Source organism: Cupressus sempervirens, chromosome 7 (assembly GCF_028749045.1).
Source record: "Cupressus sempervirens isolate cs-2001-9-10 chromosome 7, ASM2874904v1, whole genome shotgun sequence".
Lineage (NCBI taxonomy): Eukaryota > Viridiplantae > Streptophyta > Pinopsida > Cupressales > Cupressaceae > Cupressus > Cupressus sempervirens.
The window spans coordinates 799273236-799293697 of record NC_143124.1 but is presented as its reverse complement, the minus strand read 5'-3'; the positions used below and the strand labels follow the sequence as shown (position 1 = coordinate 799293697).

General features: G+C 31.1%; 1 protein-coding gene across 1 annotated transcript in view; it reads left to right on the top strand.

The window, feature by feature from the left end:
* The window catches only part of PHF1 (phosphate transporter traffic facilitator1), a 100580-nt gene extending 98100 nt beyond the window's left edge, over positions 1–2480 (top strand). The window contains exons 9-10 of the mRNA XM_089793046.1: positions 1617–1687; positions 1813–2480. Of these exons, the coding sequence (XP_089649172.1) occupies positions 1617–1687; positions 1813–1988 (247 nt within the window). The 3' untranslated portion in view covers positions 1989–2480. The remainder of the gene's footprint in view (positions 1–1616; positions 1688–1812) is intronic.
* The last annotated feature ends 17982 nt before the right edge of the window (positions 2481–20462 follow it).

The window sequence follows — 20462 nt, the reverse complement described above, 5'->3', positions numbered from 1 at the left end:
TCTTTTAAAGTTTGATTTCATTTTTATTTAAAAACTTCAAAATTATATCATATGAGGGAGCTGCCCCTCTAAACGAAGAGGAAGGCTGCATACCAAGGGCCTATCCAACTGTTGTGAACGGTTTGCCACATACACTCCGTTGGGCCATTTTTACAGTGACAAATCTGTTTACCAACAAGCTAATTCTCATGAAATGAACACTGTTAGGGTGATACCATTTAACGGGTTTTTTAGAGGCTCACTACTGGTGGGCTCAATGCTAGTTGGGATAACTACCGTGAAATATAATGAAGGCATTGCTAATACAATAAGACTTATATCCAGAAAATAAGAAGTGAAAGTTGAATCCACCACTACACAATCATTGATTATCTGCAACAGTCATCACTGCTCACTCCGACTCAAAATTGATTTGCACTTACATCACATATATCTTGCATACAAGCATCATGCATTCATATCATCAACTGAAATCTTACAGTCAATTTATGCTTCATTCTTCCCTCCACCTGTTGGCCAGAACATTTGAAATAAGTCACACCAAGACATTCCTGTGTGGGGAAAATGAACGAAATGTGGACCACCTCAAACAAACAAACCTCCTCAAATTCCTCAACACGCAATTATTTTCCATGCGATCCACCATATAGGATGGCCTTAGACATAAACACCATGCTTCATTAGTAGTTGGTCGCCTCCAGTATACCTACATCCCTTCTATCATAATGGAAAGTATCCTAGTGCTATGTCTCCTTCGCATTTGGGCAAAATATCTCTGTGCTTTGATGGACGACCATGCCTCTTAATGGCATTATCATTAACCCTTACTCAACTTGGACATTGACTACTGGGATGTGACCATTTGATTGCCAGCTGTTGGAGTAATAACTCGACAAAGCTCTGTGATTAAAAACTCTTGATTTTCAAACAGTCTGGCATCAATTTGGCCATAGTTTTCACCCAATCTCTTGTTTGACTGTGGAGCATCACTGGGTGTTCCTCATTCGGCTATTTTTCTTTTGTATCATTGTTATACAAAATTACAAATGATAGTCATTGCTCTCCTTTCTATAGAATAAGGAACTGCTCCTTGAATTTCACTTCTTGAAAGGTACCTATAGATAGCTTCTCGCAGATGTTAAGATCCACAATCAATAAATAGTTTAGCAGCACTAAATCAAAACAGTGCTAAACGTTTTTCATATCTTTTCTTTATATGGAAAATAGTTAAAATTGATCCGTAATATGGAAATAAATAATTAATTAAGGGGATATTTTCCAATGACAGAACAGTTGGTGCAAAAATAGATAATGGCATTCTTACACTTTCTCATCCCAATGATGGATCGTGGAGTATGATCTGAAACATTGATGGTAAAATTTGCGCACAATCTTAGTCCAGAAACACAACTACACATACCAGTAACATTTTCCATTCAATGTATCCAAATTTGAAAATATGACGGATTCTTCGTCAAATATAATTTGCTTCTATTACTATGATTATTCTTTAACAATTTACAATCATGTCGTGACTTCTACGAGTGCCCTCTTGCTCTCTTTCCCGTTGATTTTCAATTACAGTTTTGATGTGCATGATTATTTTCCTCGTGCAGAGCATTGTTGTCAATGTCAGATGAATGGGCTGCAAGAGTCAATCCAATTCAGTGTGGATCAAATTGGAAAGGTCTGCTAGTTCTTATTGATTCTTGAGATGGTATTTTGATCCCTTGACAACTGTATTTTTAGATATTGGTATATTGACTTAAAGAACTAATTTGAATTTTATTTCAAACTTTGTATCTTATGTAGATTGGCAGATATATTTGGTACTGCTGACAATGATCTTCGTATCCGCTGTTCTTTTCTACATATTTTTTGAGCACTCGGATTCATTTTGGAACTTTCCTCTTGGAAGAGAACAGCCAGCGAGACCTCCCATTGAAGCGATTCTTGGTGACCCTCCTGATGATCAGAATGTTTGGTGAAAGGCTGGCATCCAAGAGTAATTTTGGTTCAGTTAATTGATTTATATATGAATTGAATCTGTTTCTCTTGCACTTACTCGATTTCTTGGTTTTGTTTTTCTCCTATGTATTATGGACAAATGGCCGCCTTTTCACTTAATCACTTGTGTAGGTATGGCAATTTTACAATGTATCAAATCCCAATGATCAAGTTCAAATAATTCCATCTGGTGTTTCTTAAAATTTTAAAATTTATTTTTATTTGGGTTTCAACCTAAGTACCTTGAAGCTAGCCTGAAGCTCGTACACAAAAATGAAGAATAGAAGTGAGAAGACATTGTAGAGATCAGATAACAGTCTAGTACTTAAATTTTTGGTTTACAACAGAGGTCTACTTCACACAAAATCAGGAAATAGTTGCAGTTTTCAAAATGGAAAACCCTCATGTATATGTAACCCTTAACACCAACTGGAAATAAGCAGACGAATTAATGAAAATAACTTTTATATTTATGTGGGGTATTTCCTATTATGATACTGCTGTTAAGTATGATGAAATAAACTTGTAGATGCTTTTTTGGACAAGCAGTTTTAGTTTTCAAAGATTAAAAATATAATCTTCTATTTCTTTACTCTTTTCTTTGGGTAGACAGCACGAATGGCATTCAAATTTCAGAATCTATAATTCTATTTGGTTATCTGATTATTGAAAATTCTCTTAACATAAGCAGCTTTTTCTCCTTACAAATATCCGTCGTATTGCATTTTTCTATTGGTACAATGCCTTGAAAGTATGACATGCCTCCGAATAGTTTGGTATTCTTTTTCATCTGAAAATTTTCTGAAAACGATCTCTTTCAAGTTTCAGTGGATAACAGATGCTTAGCATGTTTGATTTTGACGCAACTCTGTTTTTCAGTCGCATTTTAAAAGCACTTCAATAAATAGAATCCCCCAAATACCTATCCCAAATTACCCGTTGCTCGTCTAATTATGGCCCTGAGCTTTTTTGTCAATTAAAAATTGAATGTTCGTTGGTTTTTTGAACGAGAAATATAATACTTTTTTCTTCCCGTTGATTATGAATTACAAGTGATCAATATAGGAAGGGAAGGGAAGGGGGTTTTATAATCCATGACACTATGCCATAGTTTTTGGGTTTATGCATGGTGATAGTGATATGGGACTATCTCGTACTCTTTTTCGAGAGGCACTTGGCACTACAAATGAAGCGTACATACTCTACCTTCCAATGGGATTTGAACTTGTGACCTCTCTTTCAAGAGTACAAGTTCTCCACCACTATATATTCCCTATAACTTTATTATAATCTTTATAATTCTATCGTTAATCAATATATAAAAAAATTGATCAATATAGGGGAATGGCTACATAAAAAGGGAAAAAATTTAATATATAATTTTTTTAAAATATTGATATGAAGCATGGATAAAGCATATATTATAGAAACCTTGAGGTCAAACAAATTATTAAAACTCAAACTTAAAAAAATTAATAAATATATAGGAAAGTTTTAAATATTTATATAAAAATATAGATAAAAGCATATATTATAGAACATTAGTTCACAACTGCGGTTCACTTTAGAATCATACTTCTAGTACTACTAATCAGATGATAAGATGGTATGGTTAACTATAAATCTATTCAATTATTTATTTATTTTTGGATTTTTTTTATATTTTTAATACACATTCAAATTTTTATCTTTAACTTACAATTAACTAGATATATTTTAATGATATAATTGTGCTTTTGTAGATGCAACGAGTGTGCCGATAGGAGATAAGATTTAAGAGAAAAATGTAAAATGGACATTAAATAATGTAAATATAAGTTTTTTAAAAATGAAAATAAAAAAATAAAAAAATTGAAGATTAAAATATAGATATAAAATTTACAATATTTAGGAAATTTGAATATTGTTTAAGAAACACGTTCAATAATTTCAAGGTTTTACAATTTATCAAATATTTTAAAAATAACCATTTAAAAAAATCCCATCAAAAAATCTATTATGAAACAAAAAAAATGAAAAATAACGTCGCTAATAAATATTCTATTGACTAAATAAATTATAGAAACTAAAAAACAATATTTAAAGAAAAACTTAACTAATATAAAAAATAATTTAAAAACTAAAACCTAATTCAATTTAAATCAAAATTTAAATAAATAGAGATCACAACATAAGCTAACAAGTAATTATTTTTTAAATAAATAAGAAAAGAAAAGCAATAGTTAAAAGTGAATATTTAAAATATAATATTATGTGAACAAATTAGATTATTAATAATTTTAAATTTAAATAACATAATATTTATTTAAATTAAATTTATCAAATATGAAAAAAGATATTTTTTAAAAATCCATCAAAAAATCTATTATGAAAAATTAATAACAGAAATTTTTTTTTAAATGTCTAGCAAATATTCCAGTGACTAAATAAATTATAGAAATTTAAAAACAATATTTAAAGAAAATTAAAACTAATATTAAAAATAAATTAAAATCTAAATCAATTTTAAAAATTAAAAGTTAAATAAATAAAAATTACAACATGAGCTAACATGAGCTAATATGGAGATCACAACTAATAAATAGAAAAAGAAATTCAATAGTTAAAAGTGGAGATAACAACTAATAACTATCAAGAGTTAAAAAGTGCAGTGAGATAAAAACTAGCCGGTAAATAATTAATGGGAAGGATTTATAATTTTCTAGCCAAACTAACTTTTTTGGTCAACTGATAACTTTTCCATCAAAAATTCAATTTCTGAAACAAAGTTCCCACAAATAGCCTATCATCTAAATAATTTTTTTTATAATAATTATATTGTCTTTAATGTTTTATCATCAATTTTCGTACATTGTCTTCTAAATGTATGTATTGAGGTCCTTAATGTTTCATAATCAATTTTGATACACTTTTTTTCAAATGATTGTATACCTATAATTTGAGTTAACATAATATAATCATAATATTTTCCAATCTATATATTTTAATCATTGGTGGATTTTTTTTTTTTGTCAAATGTGTCAATAAATTTTGGATTTATTTTTATTTTTAATTCTTTTTTCAATAAGTTTGCAAAAGCTAAACTTATATTGAAAAATGAATTTAAAACTTTTTTTTAAAATATTAATATTCATATGATTCTTAATTTTATTCTGAAAGGGCCGTTGGCAGGAGAGTTAATAATGATAAAATCCTTATTGAGTGATATCCCTATTTACATAATGTATGTCCTAGAAATGCCAAATAAAATAACTTTGGAAATTTCGAAAAAAATGAGATTGTATGTGGGATGTTGCCAATGAGAAACACAAAATTCCTTGTTGGCATGGGACATGATCAAAAGATCTCCAAGTCCAAAGCAAAAGCTCTTTTAGCTAAGCTAGTTTGGCATGTGCAAGAAGCACTATGGAGTAAACTTCTTCAAAGTATATGTTTGGATGAGGATGATTCAGATAAAATACTCAACATTGCCAGTCCCCCTCATGGATTTCCTAGATGGTACTTCATTATGAAAATTTGGGAGGTTATAATTGATTATCTCTCATGGCAAATCAATGATGGCAAAAAGGAAGAGTTTTGGCTTATCAAGAAAGACAAAGTACGTTATTTCAATGTTGTATGTCTTATCATGATTAATGGGATTTGCTACTTGTACCGTTGATCTTGTTCTACATCAGGACTAAAAATGTTTGCTTCATTTTTTCCCTTGAAGACCTATTCGTGGACTATAATTTTATCATCTATGATATTAAGTCACTTGCTGTTTTTGATATCAGTAGTGAGATTGTTTAAATTGTTTTAACATGGATTTCAACGAGTCACACTCCCATATTATTATTTGATATTTGCGTGAGAATACCTTTGCAAGTCCTACAAGTAAAGATAATAGAAATCATGTTGGAAAACTTTACACACATTACATATTTTTATCTAATATTCTTTATATAAGAGTTTCTATTTGTCTTTTCCTTAGTTGTCTCAATGAATTAGAGATTACTATTTCCCTTGTGGAAGAATATTTATGTGCTTGACGGGTGCATTTTGGTGGTATATTTGGTTCAGTAGTTTCTTTGTATGGCTATTGGCAATTTAAGGAATCTTTTTCCTTTGTCAAAAAAGTGCCATCAATTTTAGGAAAATAATATTTTAATTTCTATCCTTTACGAAGAATTTAGAGCTCAAATTGCCCCATAAACATTTTTCTTATGAGACTTGGATCTTATCAATAAGAAATTTCCTCCTTCCAAAGGACATGCGTTCATCATCAAACCACAGATTACTTTTTGAGATGAGTTAAAGTCATTCCACTTTGATCCATGACTAAAGTAATTTGTCAATCTAACCTTGACAATATCATTTGTCGACTTGGTTTACCTTCCACTTTGGTTTTTAACAATGGTGCATCATTTAAGAACAAATATGTGAATTTCTTGGAGAAATTTTTTATTTTTCATCATTTGTCTACTCTATACTATCTTTATCAGATAATTGAACCAAAGTTTGTACTAAGAAAATTGAGCAAATACTTTGTAAAACTATTAATAACATGATAAGGTTGCCATAATCAATTGTCATACACTTTATGGTTGTATTAAACTATTATTCATACAACTATGGGTGCTACTCCATATAACCTCATTTATAGTGCCAATGCAATTATGCGTTTAGAGTTAGAGATTCCTTCATTATGAGTCTCTCTCAAGGACATCCTTGATAAATTTTATAGAGATAACTTATTCAACAACTTGTAAATTCTCTCAAAAATTTCAAGCCTATTGAAAGACTATATGATGAACTATAATGATAATGTTAACATTCTTTCTTGGTTGCTGACATTGTGTTTTATGAGAATCAACATAACACAAATACTCGTTGAGTTTTAAAATGAAATTTAAGATCAAATTGGCTTGGATCATTGATTGTCGCTAAATTTTATGGCATAGGTGCTCATAAATCAATCGACTTGGATGGTATGCCTTCCAAGAATATAATTAATAATGTGCACCTATGTAGATACCATGTTTAAGATTCCTTCTTTATCTCCTTTGTTGAATAGTGTGTCGTCTTAGAATGGAAGCACTTCCTTTTGAGACCTTTTAGCCCTTTTTAGTTTGGTTTTGGTCTCTTTTTCATTTTTCCCATTATTTCTCACACTTTTAGAACCTTTATCATTTTCTGGCATGGTCATTTAGGTGCTATTTTATCATCTTTTTTGCCATATCTCCTAATAATTTCAGTTTTTCCTAATTCTTTCTACACCTTCTTTGAGGCCTCTAGGCCACCTTATCTATGACTACCTTGGGAGTAGGCTAACCTATTTTGGAATTGGTTAAACCAAGTCGAACTATTCTAGAAGAGGTCAACCCACCTGAGGATTCTTGACTTTGGGGCCCACAATGCCTTGGGTTTGCTAATTGTTTACCCTCACTCCTGGGTCAACCTACTTTGTTTTTTATCCCAAAAACTAGTATATAAGGAGGCTTGCGAATTTATTGTTATCCATCATCACTCTACAAGCAACCAAGAGAAAGCATACACGCATTTATAAGGCATTCTTCAAGTACTTCAAGGCATTTATCAAGTTCAAGCATTTCCTTCTTTTATCAAGCTTCTTCCTTCAAGATGGTAGTAGAGTTAGGCTTCTACAGAGGAGATCTATCATTCCAAACATTTATCTTATTCCATCCTTCATCATGGCATGTCACATATATTCCTATTCATTAGGTCTTGGCTTCTTTGACTTCCTTTTGGTTTTTCTAATTCAAGGCTATTGCATTTGCATACTTGATCACATATCAAACTCAATTGAATCTACAAAGGTAATTGTGTCTTTCAATTGATATATTCAATACTATTAAATGTTGGCATTCCTTTATCAATATATTTACATCGCAATTGCAATGTTGATTTCTCAATCTAGGGTTTAACCAAGACAAGCCCTCATCAAACCAAAATGAATTTTAAGTTCTATGTGTGGGAGTAGGATAGCGTAATTGTGACCACATATTTGGAAATCACTTGCCAAAACACTTCTAAAGAAGTTGAGTCAACTTTGCTACTATGCCCACAAAATATGGTGACTTCATTGTAAAGCATCTAGACACATTACAACTAGGTTGACATGTTCTTGAAGACATATGAAAAATAACATTTTATGGGTTTTCTATTGTGATTACGAATCCACACTCGAAAGTTTTGTCACAGGTTCAGATCCACAATCTTCAGAGTGAAAAGGAATATTCCTCTGCACATTTCAAAGTGAGTAATTTATCATGCATTTTACTTTTTAGTCTAGACCTATTTTTATATCTTAATTGGGTTGATATATTTAGCCCCTAGATCTATCTTACTCTTCTCACTTAATCAATTAGTTCAATTACACATTTACACGTCTTTAATCAAACTTTACATTGCATGAAACAAGACTTATTTGTGTACTTCGTTGATATAATTTGGGTTTAGCATTGGAATCCCTTTATCTCATTGGGTTTTCCTAATCTAAATTGAGTTAAATTGAGAGTTATGTTTGGAAGCCCCTCTCTCTTGTATCGAATGTTAGTGTAAAGTAGAGGCCTTATCTTATTGAGTGCTTCCATTTTACCACTAAACAAATAGTACGTTTGTATTCAATAGTTAGATTATCTTTCCATTTAGCTTACATTTCTTTGTTCATGGTACAATTTTAGATTGTCTTGCAATCATTTTGTTGTTTCTTTCTCGTAAATTAAGAAATTTCATTTTCTATTTATGTGTATCATTTATTATTTCATATATCATGCTAGCTAGATCATATTATATTTAGTTAGAAATTATTTAGCAAGGTTATTTATATTTTCTTATACAAGAGGATGTTACAATATCATTGGTTACATTTAGTTAAACACTTATGAAGTTGTTTTCTAAATTGGACATGCATCTTTTTAATAATTATAGCATTGATAATAATAAAAAAATATTAGTTGTTTAATCAATGCTTGTTGCATAAAAATAGACATGCATATTCATGATCATGTTTGTTGCATTTAATTAAGGAAATATAACACATTTTTTTTCATTAAATCACAGGTATGAATAACACCTAAAACCATCATCGTCATATATAATAAGTTTTAAAATAACATACACAACAAAATCATCAATGAAAATGTATGATCATAATACATATCATTTCCCTATGGATCATGGCTAGAAAAACCATCAAGTCTTCGTTGTGATGATGATTGTGAAATAGAGGAACATCTATGAGGGGTCATGGATCATGACTAACTCCTAGAGGTGTACCTCTTATCTACCTGCTCAACAATACCTCCAAGTCTTATTGCATTTACCATAATCTCAATGTTCTTCCAATGTATTTCTCCTCAGAGGCTTGTCATTGCTCCGACTTATAATCTCATAAACTTTCTAATTATGTTCTCAACGTTTGCACAAGTTCATAAATTTTCTTGTGTCTCCCTTCGTTACATTGTGACCAAGGACTAGTACACACTAACTTTAGGAAGACCATGAAGTAGAAGATCCCTATGATGGCATTACTCACAAAGTTTTCCATCCCCATGTGATGCAGGTAGGTGTTTCTATTTTTTTGTTTTCATCTTGGTTAATACATGAAGGGTTGTGAAACCTTCTAAAAAAGTGTTTTTAACAACATTATAGGAGGTTTAACTATTTCCCAAATATTGGGATCCTAATCAGGTTTTTTTTAATCTTAATTTAGTTTATAGTCATGTATAAAAGGAGGCAATGTTTCAACCTTGAGGAGGAGGGAGAAGTTATGTATAGAAAAGTATATCATTGCAAACTCCTATAGTTGCTAATAAATATATACATTGTGTATTTCTAATTCTAGTTTTCACCATTTGGTATCAAAGCTAGTCTTTCATCAATCATACTTGCAAAGAACATGTGAAAGACATTGTTTGAGAGGGGCTTAAGAGACTTTCTAATGAATGGTTCATAAGACACAACACTTGGCAAAGGTTTTACATATGGGGTTACAAGCATAGTGGGTTTAACCATGGAGGCAACTTTGTAGTTAAGCAGGCTCAAGCTAGAGTAGTATTGTGATGCATAGGAAGTTTCAGTGCTTCCCCTCTATGAGCATCACCTAGACACAATGAGTTTTAAGTGTTCCATTTATTTGCTCATGAGAGATAGGTTTGTGTCAGCAACTTCTAATGAAACATGGGTCAGTGAATTTGACTCAAAAACTACATGTTTGAATCATAATAGTAATATCACAATTTAACTTGTTGTGAAAAAAAAATCTCCTACTTATCAATTGTTAGAGAAGTTCAAAATACTGCATAATTAGAATGGTCAAAGATTTGTGTTGTTTCGATCAATAAGTGAGGAAAACACTATATGGTCCATGTGTAGAGGATTTAGAATATCTTGAAGAAATTGAACAATGGATTTGATATCAAAAGGGGTGTATTGGAAGAAGACGGTAGTTGAAAGTGCCCTTTGCATTTGAGAGTTTTCAAGTCTAGATGAAGAGTTCAAAGAACACACTTGAAGATCTGAATAGAATGGTAAGTCTCCACATTTTGTGTTAGTTAAATAACATCATAAAAGGGAACTGGGTTTCATGTTATACAATTAGATTAATATTTCATTGTGATTGAGCGACACTATAAACTAATTCTGCACATAAACCTCTAGAGCTCAAGGTTAATATGTGAATTTGAGTGGAATTATATCAAAGAAACTAAGGAGAGTTGCCATAGAGTTCATGCAACAGAAAATTACTTTGCGAAAGAATTGTCTGCATGAGTTGCAAATGATGCGAAGTCAAATTTATTTGAATTTTGAAAGACTTTGGGAGAAATGTTAATTGATTTGTTAAAGAAGATGTCACAATAAAGTTTTCAAGATAAATAAAATAAAAGACCGAGTAAAATTTTCATAAATTTTTGGTTTCTCAACAAAATTGAGAAATTCAAAATGTTCTATAAAGCTAGAAGCAAGGTGCACCAAAAACTAGCAATAATTTTAAAGAATTCATTCTAGTGAATGAGCATTTTTGGTTAGAAAGTGATGATTTTTATTTAAATATATGTGTGAGTAATCTTATAAATTTAAATTTAATATTGTTTGCATATTTGAAAACTCTTTCCTAAGTTATCTATCATATAAATTAAAAGAGAGAATATTTTGATCGGAGTAAAAAAGAAAACTTGTATTAGAAGAAGATGATTTTTCAGCCCTTTGTCATTATTGGTATATGGAAACAAATAAGTCTCATTTAGTATGAGACAAGACATTCTTTGTCAAGGGATGACACTTAGAGTCCATGGAAGAGGAAAAATGAGGTTTTCAAAAGGTGAACATGAGTAGGTGAAAAATTCTAGAACATAATATAAAGCTTGGAGGTTCCAAAAGAGAGAACCAAATATTACCAAAAGGTAAACTTCATAGGAGAGAAGATTGGTGGAGTAATTATAGCAAGGTGAAATAGACTGGCTATTGTAAAGGTTAATTGTAGCTCACAAGTGGAAAGGGAAGGTTCACAAAGAAAGAGTGAAGATGGCTATTAATATTCATGATAAGGGTTTAGGTGTACAAGCTACAATAAAATGGAAGAGAATATCAAGGCGAATGATGTGGAGATGAGAAGGATGAGTTAAGAATTATTTGAGAGAGAACTTATCGAGATAAAGGAACTACTCCGTAAAATGATGATGACACTACAAGAAAGTAAGAGAGACCAAAAATATGGATGGAGAATGAAGAAGCATGTTGAATGGTATATCAAGTAGTTTTTTGCAAGAAAGATGAAGAAGAAGTTGAGACATATGATGAATGTTTGTTTGAAGGAAGAAAAGCTCGGAGAAACTAAGCTTGAGTGAGAAGAAGTTAAGTTTTGTGAAGAAGAATAGGGAGCATTCCATGGAGGGAAGATGATAATGCTAATGAGAACATTCATAAAGATCTCATGGATTTTTGGAGAGTGAAGATCGGTATGAAGATTTGACGACTAAGGAATCAAAGGAGGCTAAAGAGCCTTTTTTTTTAAAATCTAGTAATTTGTTTATTCTTTGAGGTCACAAGAACGACGAAAATGAAAAACCATCTACAACTATTATAAAGGCAGAGATGAAAAGAAGAATCAAAATTCTATAAGTGAGGAAGATGCAAGATTATTTTTTAAAAATAAGAGGGACATTACCAGAATAGTATGTTGAAGGAAGACAATGTAACATGGTCTCAAAGGTATAATAAAAACAAGTATGCGATTTTGTAATATAATTACTAAAAGAAAATTGTAGGAACCTATCGATGTAGAGAACGTGATAAAGTTTTCCCATGAAGATGGCCATAAGAAAAGAAAAGAGAAACATTTTGGATGAAATCCTCAAGAAAGTACGATGAAGATAAAATATTGTTGGAAAAATTACCAAGAGAATCTAATTGAACGAAGGAATTCATAAATAGAGATGAAGCATGCTCATAAGTGTCTAGAAATGAAGGATTTTTCGGAACATCTAAAGGGATAGAGGCTACTTTTAATCTTCAAATTGATCTCGAGGTTGTAATAAGTGTTGATGAACATGAAAATGTGGTTAAAGAAATTATAGAATATGACCTATCTCTGAAAGATGAAATTAAGCCTCAAGTACAACATTCAAAGAAAATGTTTAAATATTTTGAGGAAGACACATGATCCATAAATGATAGAATAAAGAAAGTGGTTGATGAGATGAGAATGCTTATGATGAAGGTGCCTAAGAAAAGGCACTCTCAAGTAAGTGGGACAACTAGCATTAGAGTACAAATGACCATATCATTTTTCATTAGAAAATATAAAGGATCAACTCGTGAAAGATTTATGACCAAAAGGTCATACATTGTTTTTTGCCTTGGAAGTATGATGCAGGTGCATGTTTCTATTTTTTTGTCGCGTTTAATAAATGGAGGGTTATGAAACCTTTGAATAGAGTTTATTTTAACAACATTATAGGAGGTTGAACTGTTTCCCAAATATTGGGATCCTAATCAAATATTTAAATATTAACTTAGTTTATAGCCACGTATAAAAGGAGGCAATATTTTAGACTTGAGGAGGAGGGAGAAGTCAGATATAGAAAATCATATTAGTGCACTCTCTTATTTTTTCTAATAAATATATATGTTATGAGTTTGTGATTTTATTTTTCACAACCATGTGCCAAATGCAAGAAACTAGACCAGTATGGAATCATATATTTGATAATGCATGTCAAAATCAAAAGAAACATATAAATAGATAAATGTCAATGTATATATAGAACTCAATATATAGATCTCCCTCTTTCTACTCAAGATCAACTAAAGTAGGAGTCTTAGATACTATGGTATGCACTATCACTAGTGGCATGATAGTTGCAACTTTGTTTGTCTTGCCATGATCAAGATGCCTCTATATCTCAAAAAGGGGTTAGAAATGATAATGGATATGATCAAGAGGAAAGCTTTTATAGTATTTTATCATCATCCATTTATCTCCTCTTCTCTATTCCCTCTATTGTCTATGTTAAAAAAATCGTGGTCCTAAGTATAATACTCATTTTACACCTACTATGTATAGAACTCGATGTGATCTTGATTTTGATTTGGATCCTTGTCTACATCTACATATATCTCTCCATACTCCTTGTATGCATCTTTCCCTAACTTGGCCCATGGTTTTTGATCTCTAGTAGAGTGGCCCTAAACCATTTGGGGCCATAATAACAAATACTCAGCCACCTCATGTAATATTAATGTACATCTACCATGTCATCATCAGATTATGGGGATGCATGTCACTCCTTTTCCTATAGGTTTATAAGAATAAAATTCCATAATTTTGATTTGGATGACATCCAAGTATCATAAATCTACAAGAAAACTAGGTGTAGATCGATATTGGGATGCAAAGTCCCTATATATGAGGGGACATATGTCTAAATTCTAATTTCGTTATGCTTACTTATATTCTAAGTGATCTTGATTTTCACTAACACAATATCTTTGTATAATGTGGTTCTAAATGTTATATTGCAAGTATTGCTATACTAGGTGTTTCATTCAACAAATTTGACACTATCCTTTCTATGTGAATTTTCAAAATTTAGCACTTTATCTTCCATATGCATGTAGTTTCACATGACCACTAAGGTAGGGTCTAAATGTATTATTTCATTATGAGACCCCTTTCACTCTCCTTGTCATTCACTTTATGTTTCTATTCCTCTTTAGCATTTTATGATCATTTCTAGCCTTTAATTGCCTCTCAACTCAATAATATGAGTCTTGTCCTATTTCAAAATTTCAACATACTTTGTCCAAAAATTAGATGTCATAAAACCTAATATAAAATTTATTTTAATATAATCCCTATTATCCTTGCTTCCTTCAAAATCAAGGCCTATTTTCTCGCGACTAGATATAAATTATCAACACGGTCAATCATTTTTTGGTTGAAATTTGAAGAGAATAACATGATTACCTTAACATTACTAGATCTAGTCTTGATATTAGGATATGGTCATTGTAAGTTATTATTTTATCAATTTTAATCTTGTAACTCGTACATAAGAAAGTTGTCTTTCCACATTTGGTAGGTAAATTCAATACAACCCTTATGATGAGAGATGTCTAGAAAAAATGAGTCTAAAGGTTTGCATATTTGAGAGATAATTCAACAACATCAAGTCTTCATCAAGGATTTCTCATTATGATGAAAACTTCAATGAATGTTGGAGGAATATAGGGACTAGCCACCAACTGATAATTGACTTCTACATATCCCTAAGGGTTTTGGTATAATTTTATGTTATTTTTTATATTTTGGGAATAACTTCCTGTCTAAGTTTTATCATTGATTTGTGATCATTCATATGTTCATGTATTCTTGAGTTCGTATATGCATCATATTTGATTGCCTCATTTAAATTTCACTCTAAAACACTTAAGTAGGGATCTTATTTATGTTTTTCTCACTTATGATTCATACAATATTAGACACACTTAAGGCTTAGAGTAAACACTATAATCTTTAGAATTTAACTTGATTATTTGTAGAGGTGTAAATTAGCAAAATGGGTTCTTGACAAAGACAAACCCATATATATCGATAACACCAAGCTCTCTCCCTTATGTGAGTTTATAAAGAAATCTCATTCAAAATTTGAAGAGGCATAATTACCCAAGTTTTAAAAAGAGATTTTTAAAGGAAACTTCATTTTATTAGCAAAGGATAATGACAGTAAGCCCTAGAGTCCTAAGGACTAGGGCATATAGAAGATTTGTTTGAAGAGGTAAATCGGTGTAAAAACAACTTTGCCAATTAAAACATTTTTATCCAAAAAAATTCTTTAATAACTTTAGATGCAATAGTTATGCACATAAACACCATGAGACAAGATTTATGTGGAAATCCAATATGGGTGAAAACCACAAAAAATATTTGCTTCATATATAAACTTATTCTTATGCAATGTTTTGTAGGTTCCAACCCTTATGTTTATGAGAACTAACTCACTGGAAGAACCAATTCCCACACTTCATAGGTACCGACCTACTGGAAGCACCAATCCCATTGTTGTCTTCATGAGCCAACCCACTATGCACAAACTAATTTTTCACCTTGACACTCAACTAATTATGGACCCTTTAGCACAATTGTTCTTGTATTTGATCTTTATACCTCTATTGATCTTCTCTTTAAATCCACCTTGCAGCTTTCTCTACTTTGAAATAAGCCTCTACTCCTCTATATATACATAAATCAAATTTTTAATATGATTATATATTCTAATTTTTTTCACATATATCTTGTCACATCATGCATTGCTCACTTTGCTCTTATATTTATACTTTATATTTTCATATTGACCACTCTTGTGCTTGGGACAGGCTAATCTCCAAACAAAATGCACTAAAGACAAAACAAAGTCAATTTTTTTTTTTTCCGTATTCATGAAAACATAGTGATTATTTTTTAGTTTTTTTGTTGTTTTCAACTACAAACTATGCAAATCGTGAAGATTAGATGCTGAGATTTTTGGAAAAATCCATGATGTTTTTTTATTTTTTGAAAATTGGTCAACTGTACAGTTTGTAGAGAGGATAGTCGCGTCCCCCATACTTCAACAATTTTAAATCTAAATAGTTTATTCCTTTTTATCCTTACAAATCATACTCAATTCATCTTCTTATTTATATCTTTCATTTCTATGAAATGTGCTTCTTGAGATAAAGATACATATCGCCTCCTTTTATTATTATTTTATTGAATCACTCATTTAATAAATACTTCCCTTAATCGCACCTCAATTAAAATAACATAGCTATTTAATTATACTTTTAAGTTTTCTTTTAATGTTCATTACCCTACCTCTATGACTTTTCTATTTGATGAGCATTCAATGCATCTAATATCATTCCCATGATATTTGTATCTCTACATATTGTCAACTAATTACACATTTTGCACAAATCGCAATTTTGTTTTTCATCTTTAATTCCAAATCAATTTCTATTCATTTATGATGTAAAAATATAAGCTCGTGGTGGTTTCTTGTGATATTCAAATTGTGTTTTTCATATTTGTTCCTTGAATAAATATTTATGTTCCTTCCATAATCATAATCACACAACTTTTAACTTGTTAATAGTTAACAATCATGACTGTTGTGTATAGTTTCACTCTTAATTTGAACAACCCATCTAAAAATATGTTCCTTCATTGCTGACATGGACATGTATATGATTTGGTACTTCCTTTTTGTTGACATGTCTCTGAATTACATGGCTTTCACATGCCTTCTAAAATAGTCATCATTAAACATATATGGTGTCAAAAATTTATCTTTATCATTGCTTTCTGATTTCTATCCCAATGCTACTCTATTCTATACTTTTCTTTTGTATACTTAAGCCCATACACTCATTCCTTTTGAGGTTGTATGCATGATTCAATATATTATTCATTGTATATGCACAAATTTTATTTTAACACATTCTCATATACTAGTATTCAACAACATAATTCTGGATATTTGTGTGTGCTAAAATGTTGACACACTTCTATGATTATATCCAAGATTGCTCAAGAATGAGGTCTCAAATAGCAACTCATAGCTATCTATTTATGGAGAGAAAGGGTTTATAATGGAGGCCCTCACTTTAGACCTAGTTTGTGCCCATGCAAGTACACCATAAAATGAGAGAGGAAAAGAGGAAAAGTAAGAGTGTTAGTCTCCATGATCATCAAATATGCATGCAAATGAAAATGGAAGCTATTCTATATGATAACAATGCATGAAAACAAACTAATCTATGAAAGGAAATGCAAATGAAAGATTATTCTATGAAAGGAAATATAAATCTAATCTAACATGCAAGTGCAAGAGTAATCTAAATGGATTGTCATTGATGCATGAGAGAAGAAGACAAGAAAAGAGAAGCTGCAATGTCTAAGCTCAAGTGCTCAACTCTCCTCCAAAATCGCTCTCCAAACTTGCAGCATAACAATAAAATCTTTATCTATGAAAATAAGAAGGAGACCTTATAAAGGAAAGTGTGGAGAGGAATGCATCCTTAAGAGTAATGTGTGATAAATCTCTAAAAAGGCAAGTGAGAGGAAAAATCCCATCACTTAGAAATATGTACAAAAAAGAAATCTTTATTTATTTTTATTTATTTTATTTCTTTTTTCATCAAAAAAGAGAGCTTTAAGTGGGGATTTATTTATTTAATTAAAAGAGGGATTTTCTTTTAATTAAATAAGATAAGATTATTTAATTAAAAGAGAGATTTTAATTAAATAAGATTATTTAATTAAAAGAGAGATTTTTTTTTAATTAAATATGATTATTTTATTTATTTAAAAGAGATATTTGTTTTAATTAAATAAGATTATTGATGAAATGATCAAACCTTAAGAAATATTGAAATAATTAAATTAATTACGATTTGATCAAGAAAATTGATTTGAATTGAAAATATTGTAAGGCATTGATTCAAGAAATTGATAAATCAATTCCATCATTTGATAAATTGAAGATTGGGGGCCCATACTCTAGATGACCATTTTAAGGTTCATAAATTTGCCCATCTTTAACTAATGTGTGATCTTTATGGGAACGCATGTAGTCAAAGAATGCAGTTGAAGTGTGAGATTGATTTGGGGTCACAAAACAACCCAAATATGTGATCAACGAATGGGAACGCATCATGAGAAAGATAAGTTGATTGAAAAAGGCAAGGTCAACACCCCTGTAAATAGGTAATTGGCATGTCCAAGATAATAATCTCAAGCAAGGTTGCCTCAAGCAGAGTAATTGATAGGATTGATAAAGCTGAGTCAATGAAGTTTGATAGGTAGTGCCCCTCGTGATCAAAATTGAAATGAGATAGAGGAGAAACAAAAAATTGATAAATTTGATCAAATCAAATTAAAGATAAGGTTCTTGATGTAAGATGAAAGATATAAGGATCACAGAACCAAGGTAGATCATCAAGCATGAAAGATTATGCCCCAAGGTTGAATTAGAAGAAAAGAAGTGGGGTGAAAGTGAATGGAAGATAGAAGTTTGGAAGAGGTGAAAAGAAATGGAGAGAAGAAAGAGAATTTTCCTTAAGAAAGAGACTGCCCCAAAATCAATCAACTGTTTAAGATAGAAAATTTTGATTGAGATCATGAAAGAAGATAAGAAAATGAAGATCAAAACATGACCACAGTTGATTAAAAGTCCACAAGAAAGATGAAGGAAAAAAACCCTCTCAAACTCACAATGCAGCCTAAAAATGCAAATTAACATGAAGTCTAACAATGCAAACTACATGAAAATGCAAAGGTGTATTTACAATAGAGAAACTATAACATAGCATTTTGTGTTCATCATTTATTAGAGAATATTAAGGAACTTATTTTCATCACTGGTCCATTATTAACAGACATCGAAAAATCACACAATCATCACTAGTCACAAGCGTAACTATGAAGATTTGAATGTGATTTAGATTGGATTAGAATGAAAAGATTCTAACATAAGCATCAAATACATAGAGGTCAAGATGATTTCAATGTTATCTTACCCAATTTAATGTAGCAAAAACATGCTCGCATCAAGGCATAGATGTCGAGATGACCATAAGAATGGCTATGCAAAAATAGTCAAGGATGATACCTCAAATCTCCTAAGTGTTTCAAGGGGACAATAATAGACACTCTAGAGTTTCTAGACCACACCCACAAGTAGAAAGAAAATAAAAACATGCCCCATGTCCAAGTCCTCTAGCTATGCATACCAAAGAGACTTATTAGTTAAGGACACTCAATGAAAATTGATAATAGTCAACACACAAAGAAAAGATCATGACATAGCTCCAACATTAAGTGATGTGTTAAAAAATTTAAGTATGTTAACTAATACTAAGTTCTGAGGATGAGAATCAAATGCTTGCAAGTAGGTAAGATCAGATGACAAAACTGGGTAAGACCAAACTAACAAATGTTGAAAAACACTCGATGTCAGGGGTTGTATTGAAAAATACAATTGGGGTGGTGTTAAAAAAAACACCATTTGCAAGGTGTCCTAAAGACTAACGCATCCAAGAAACCAAAGCTAACACAGTTATGCCCCCTAGACAAAGACTGAGACTAATTCCAAACCAAGGCAACAAGGACAAGACACGATGGAGAAAGGCTAAGTGTCAGGGACACATGCTAAGAAACAAGGGTGCAAAGGCCTCAAGTAGCATCCGTTTCCAAGTTTTCACCACTTAGATTTTATTGCAGTTTGTTTTTTATTTTTTATTTTTTCATTAATTTTTTATTTTATTTTATTTTTTATTTTCATGATTTTTTATTAAAAATTTTGTATTTTTGAGATATTTGATTTTTTCGGTGATATATTAAAGCGCCTATTGCTAGGTTTTCACTAAGATGATCATTTGTTCCAGACATTTTGTGCTTTTAAGGATTTTTTTAGCATCATATATGATTTTCTTTTTATTTTATTTTTTAGAATGATTTAGAGTTTACTTGCTCTCAAGCAAGATCAAATCAATTTGTCCCAATGTCTAGCAAGGTGTAGGAAATGATGGAGAAAGATGGTGAATAATCAAAGATGGATAAGAAAGGAGTATGAAGCTAGTGAAAGCAATCCTCAAGGATTCACTCCTCAAGAGTACCTAGGCTAGGGAAAGATAGCCATATGAAGCATGTGTTGGACAAGCCAAGAAAGGAGATAGCATGTAAGATATGTAGTGGAAGCCAATAAGTGCAATAGCACATAGGATAAGTGATGAAAGCCAATAGCATGAAAGTGTGTAGTCCAAAAGAGTACGCATGTCAAGAGGCCTATGAGAACCAATTTTTTTTTTAATGTGATCAAGACCAAGGGGTCAAATAGATAGGATGGTGATAGGATGGAGAAATAAGAATGAAGGTAGATATGAAGGCTATGAATGAATCTTCTAGA